The following is a 6,329-nucleotide window of genomic DNA, read 5'->3' on the forward strand; positions in this document are numbered from 1 at the left end:
AGGGATCATCAACTATATTTGTTGAAGGGCCAGAATCTTTCTCAACAGACACCTTGGGGGCCGGACATTCAAATAGGCCGAAATTGAAATTAAATTCACCTTTTTGCCTAATAATTTATTTGTTTATATTCTATTTTACCTGTAAGCTCATAATTTTCATTAATACATATCTTTGGTGTTTGGTATGATATAAAATGAAAAATCTTGACAGCTGGACTTTCAGATACTCCCACATGCTGGAGCTTTACACTGCTGACTGGCCCTGTGATTTTCAGCCTAAATATGAAAGGAGGCTGACAATCGGTTCTGATGATACAAGTCAGTAGTCCTGAGTCGTCAGTAGTGTTTCTCTTCTATAATACACATTCTACATCTGGGAGGCGACGTTTTTCCACACACGGGCAGAGCTCAGTGGGAAACAGTAGGAGAGACACAGGCAGAGGGGGAACCGGGACAATTGCCCCTTGGGGATAAATAAAGTTTTTTGAATTGAATTGAATTGAACACCAGAGGGAGAAGCAGGTCCGTGCAGCTGTGCGCCAGGACGTGCACAAAAAAGACAACCGAGTGGCATCAAACACGCGTCGCTACCGCATCGTTTTTGGGTTGTGAGCACGCATGACGCGCATCTACACTGAATGGGTTTGAGTGCACAAAAGACGCTACATCTGAACGGCCCGTGCACACCCGGCTGGTTTAACCAAGGCTGCGGCCAAACTCACCCAGGCAGCTGGCCTCTGCAGACAGGCAGGGAAAACCCTGCAGTAAACTTTCATGCACGGGGCTTTGGGTACCGCGGCGTTTCCTAATCCCAGCGCATTGATTTACAGGCGCACACTAACACTTTCTTTGAGCGTGTCTGCATGTCTCCGTGTCCCAACGCATTGACTTACAGGCGCACACCAACAGAGACGGAGAAATATAATAGCTACTTTTTAACTATCAGAACTCAGTCGCGGGCCGGATTGGAAGGTTCGGCGGGCCGGATTCGGCCCGCGGGCCGCCAGTTGATGATCACTGATCTACACCTAGGCTACATGATGTTAAAGAAACCAACCTTTTTCACTGATGAATTGTCCTGAACGACATGTTGTGTGTTTCCTTCCTGCCAGACAACTGTTCCCTTTAGTGTCTATACAGTAGTGTCCTTCCAGTGGTTCACAAACTGTGTCTGATGTTGTTGTACATGAACTCTTTGTTCTCAGACCAAAACCTGTCAACACACAGAGGTTACATATTTAGATACCAGCTAGATGAATTTGTGCAGGGTTCAATGAAATCTCAAGACAATCAGGCATTGTGGAGCGAACGGTGCTGCCCTGTGTCAGAAAGCCTGGTCTAAGTCACAGGTCAGGGGTCCTCAAACAGGGTAATGACCCCAAACACACAGATAAAAACACAGAAGAATGGCTAAGAACAAAACACTGGACTGTTCTGAAATGGCCTTCAGTGGGTCCTGATGTAAATCCTACTGATCATCTATGGAGGGAAATGAAACATGCAGTCTGGAGAAGGCAGCCTTCAAACCTGAGACAGCTGAAACAGTTTTCTCATGAGGCGTCAACAGGACAGAAATCACCTGACTGCAGTAATTGCCTAAAAAGGTTGTGCAACAAAATATTAAGTTTAGATTAAGTTAAGGGTACCAATATTTTTGCCCAATTTCATTTGTTTTGTTTTTTTATAATTCTTTTGAGCTGTAATTCAAAAGCAATGCCTGATTTTCAATTGTTAATTTTCACAGATTTTTATTTATTTATTATTACTTTTGTCAGTTTCAAGGTGTTTCAGTCACAATTGTGGGTTTTTCCTTTTTTAGGGTACTGACAATTTTGTCCATGTCTTGTGAAACAAGGAGTGGGGGATTCATCTACTTTATGTTCTTCACCACATGGGACAACCAGTATTATTCCTACTTATTGATATTAAACCTTGCTTAAACACAAGTGTCGGCGTGGTGTGTGGTGCAGTGGGTAAAGTGGCCGCCCCATGTAGAGGCTACAGGCCCTGGTTCGACTCCCGCGTCGGGCATGCCCTTTCCTGCATGTCATTCCCCCTCTCTCTGCCTCCCCCTTTCCTGTCCATCTCTACTGTGTGCTATCAAATAAAGGCAAAAAAACAAAACACAAGTGTCTACTCCAAATGAAAAAGTAAGAACAGATATTTACCTGAAGAGCACTCTGTGCAGGGAAAACAATGTTTAAGTCCAGTTGGTTGATTCATAAATGAGCCCTGAATGCAGGGCAGACAGGAAGTACTCCTGAACTCGGTGCAGTCTGTTTTCACTCTATTTCCTGTTGAATAGAAAACCAACAATTCAGTTTCATGTGATACGTCGTCATAATGAGGGAAATATTATCAAAAGTGACTTCCACTAGTTTTTTTCCCCCTCAGTGAGCACTTACAGCAGCTGCACTGTCAGTTCTTTCTGCTGTTTGAGAAAAGCACTCAACAGCAACTGCTAGGATTCAAAGGGAACTAAGGAAAATTATAGGGTAGTTATGCTTGATTTTTCAGCTGCTTTTGACATTATAGATCATGACATATTGTTGAATAAATTAAAATGTTATGGATTTTTTTTTTTGCCTTGCATGACATCCCAGTTATCATAGTCATAGAAAGCAACAGAGATGAAATCTGTGAAACAAAGTGTATCTCAAGGGAGTTGTCCTGGTCCTCTCTTGTACACAATATTTGTTAATGATTTTCCTTTAGTGCTAAAAAGGCACATATTTCTGATGATTCTATGATTTATATTGCTGAAACAAATATAGTATATATTAAAATGGGAAGCAGTCGGTCTGCAATTAAGAGATATACAAAATATTTAGAGGTTTGTTTTACATGCATTATTGTTCTGCAGTTTGGTCATACACATCTTCTAGGAACAGGAACTTGTTGCTCTGTCTTGTGGTTTCAGAACTTTCCTCCTCTCTTGATGAAATGAAGCATTGATGCCATTAATTATATTAATTAATTCAGTCAGAGGTTAATTTCTTCTTTATGCCCCTTTATCATTCAGTTGGATCTTACCAGGTGGACACATAGGACAACATTCACTTCCTTTCAGATACTCTGCTGGATGACAAGTCAGTGTTAATCCTCTGAAGACTGTTGTCATAAGTATCTGTGAAGAATGAGACAACGTGTTTTAGCGTCAGTGAAGCCTGGTTGAGATGTTGACATGGTCCAGCAGGTCGAAGGGGAAGAGACACTGATGGAGGAGAGAGAGAAGAGAGGACACATGGTTCTACTGAATCTGTTTCATTATTGTCTGTTAGTGACAATGAAACACACAAACAATTTACACTCTACATTAGGCTCATTGATTCTTTTTTTTTTTTTTCTAATTGCATATGATTAAGACTGCACAGTGGTACAGTCATGAGCACTGTCACCTCACCTCACACTGTTGCCTAGACCCCCAGGCCTGGAGCCTCTCTGGGTTTGCATGTTCTCCAGGGCCCTGTTTCACAAAGCAGGCTCAACAAACTCTGAAGCTAATCTAGATCTCCAAGTTGACTGAGCCTGTGCTGAGTGTTCGGTTTCAGAACAGATGATCAGAATTAGTTCAATCAACTCTGAAAGTCTGAGGGAAACACGTTCACGGTGAGCACAAAACCCATCATCAGTGGAGCGCAGATGACAGGATACATGATGACAGAAAGCGGAGTAAGGAACAAAGCCACTTATTTCACACTTTCACTTTTTTTTAATACAGCAGCTGCAGTGAAACAGCAGTACTTGTTGGAATGAGATTGCAGAGCTTGTTAATAAGTTAAGTGACATAATGTGATGCCTTAATTTGTGTCAAAATAAACTATAGAAGCATATCAATATACATATTCTATACCAACAACATTTATGTATTTTAATTTGATTATAGGTAAATCGTCTAATTCAGATATAATCCACATGGCTGCGACTTACTGTAGCTACATCATGGTAGCTCATCAGAGCTAGTGCCTATATAAAGGGTACGTTCACCATTTATCTTTTTTGACAGTAGGCTACTTATGAGGCTGTGGGTTCTTTTATCGACTCTATCAACTGAATGATGTTATAATTTTGAACCCTGCAAGAGTTTCTGCTGTTTTTGTGATTACACTCTACGACCTGCAGTTTCCCACATGATTGTGAGTAAATTAATATTCCACAGACTGTGTGTGATGGTTTTCATCAGCCTGCATCTAAAATCATTAGGCCTATACCACAGGAGGATGATGAACCATTTGTTGCTACTGGCTGAGGGGCCTTCAGAGGTTAACTGTACATCTTCAATATTATATATGACAATATCTGCTCACACTATGAAAACATGCACGGACGTGTTTTATAACAGAGTGTGTTTTCCTACAGCGTGACAATCTGTTGTCTTGCTGATGTGTTCAGTATTATACTATATTGTTGGTGAAAAATTTAACAGCAATGCATAAATTCTGCTTCAATTACAAATCCCCACTATATGTAATATTAGATGCGGGCGAAGACGACTATTAGTGACCAAAGCCTCTTTGACAATAGACAAGAGCCAGAAAAGTAAAAGGTTTCCACAATCAGAGATCATGCAGAGAAAGAGAAACTTCCTGAAATAATCTGCAATAAACTACTTTACCAGCAAAGTAGCAGCTGTCAAATGATTTCTACAAGATGTCATCTTCAGTGGCAGCTTTGTTGTTTTCTTGCTCTGTAGAATGACGTCACTGAGATCTGGGATGAGGTGAGTTTGGAGAACATCTGGAAGCAGAAAGTATTCATGTAAAATCAGCAGTGACCAGTAGATCACCTGGTTCCTGTGGGACACAGTGATCTGGATCTTTAAACAGGAATTGGTTTGAACCAGTCTAAGATAAAGCATCCTTTGTGTTTTCCCCAGATTAGAGAAGAATAGATAAATCCTCAGGCACAGGTCACTTCTATAAGGGTCAAATGGTTGAATGTGATGTGTTCAAACTTATAAATACCTTGGAACAGTTATTGAAGGCAAACTAACCATTGAGGCAAACTATGAAGCTGTGTACAAAAGGGGAAACCAGCACCTGTTCTGCCTGAGAAAACTGTCCTCCTTCCACATTAACAACACTGATGAATTTATTTAACAATGCTTTTATCGAGTCAATTTTATCCTTCTGCTTGTTCTCATGGTTTTTTAAGACAGGGCCTGCTTATAAAGGAGGTAATGAAATATAATTGCTTTAAATATGACATTTAAATTGGGGAATCATGTTACTACATGAAGTGTCAAGTTAACCACCATTTAATCATCCAGCCAAAGTATACAGAAATACATTACTTGAATAATCCAAGGGAATACACTACAGATTACATTGTAGGACATGTAATCAGTAATCTGTAGGGGATCAGACTGACTGTTATCAAATGAGACATGACCAGAGAAGTGAAGGACAGATTGAACAAGAGTCCTCATAAAAACCCGATTCAACCCATGAAAAAAACATTTTGAGTTTGTGAGTTTTCATGAACTGACACATGAAGAAGTAGCAGGAGTTTTCACCTGTATTACACTGAGCTTGATCCAAAGTACATAGAAAGTAATATGACTTACGTGACCGAGTCGACTAAGCACTTTCCTTTTACAGAGAAAAGACGCTTCACATGGCCTCGGAAACATGAGCTTCACTGGGTGATTTTTGAGAAGGCGTTTTGACAATAATAAAGACAGTGAGAGGGATTCGAGGGATTTTCCTGTGAGGACAATGCTGCTGTTGTTTGGTCAACAATGAGGGTAGGCCTGTTCCTGCCTCTGTGTGGTGGTTCTGGGACAGACCCGAACAGATATTAGAAGGAGAGAGATGAGACCTTTGACACATGAACCCACACTGATAAGAAGACTTCTACACAGTGATAAGTTACGGTGTCTTATTAAAATCATATTCAATCTACTCCATGGTCACATGACTTCAACATCATCACACCAAATCTCCAACTTGAATGAAGCTCTTTAAGCCTCTCCTCTTACAAACTTTGTAATGGTTTAAAAGAGCTGTTAAATTTGTCTTACATTACAGCTCTGTTACACACCATACATGTAGTCCACAGTGTCAGGGGGTGAGGAGATTGGACCCAAAAGCAGACTCAGGCAAAAACTAAACGAGGCTACTCTCTCTTAATAGGAGCCCCAGGAGGGGTCCACGTGCACCTCCCTTATTTTTTTTTCTAGTCTGGATTTTTTGCATCCTTGGAACCTCTAAAATAGAGATTTGGATGATCCCCGGAACAAAACCTGTCCAAAATGTGTTTTTTGCAATGTTTTAGTACCCCTATGATACCTGTGGAATTGCTGCCAGGAATGCCAGTCAGACTGTCTT

General features: G+C 40.8%; 1 protein-coding gene across 1 annotated transcript; it reads right to left on the bottom strand.

The window, feature by feature from the left end:
• Positions 1 to 1,057: 1,057 nt before the first annotated feature.
• Positions 1,058 to 3,122, bottom strand: LOC146960625 (tumor necrosis factor receptor superfamily member 14-like; the record flags this gene model as incomplete). Its single annotated transcript, XM_085772216.1, has 3 exons — positions 3,034 to 3,122; positions 2,169 to 2,294; positions 1,058 to 1,213 (listed from the first exon to the last, which is right to left on the bottom strand). Coding segments are annotated over exons 1-3 (370 nt in total), but the record flags the coding sequence as incomplete, so codon positions are not given.
• Between the last annotated feature and the right edge of the window lie 3,207 nt (positions 3,123 to 6,329).

Source organism: Trachurus japonicus, unplaced genomic scaffold (assembly GCF_045865225.1).
Source record: "Trachurus japonicus isolate A0001 unplaced genomic scaffold, Traja_1.0 AP030164.1".
NCBI classification, from domain to species: Eukaryota; Metazoa; Chordata; class Actinopteri; order Carangiformes; family Carangidae; genus Trachurus; species Trachurus japonicus.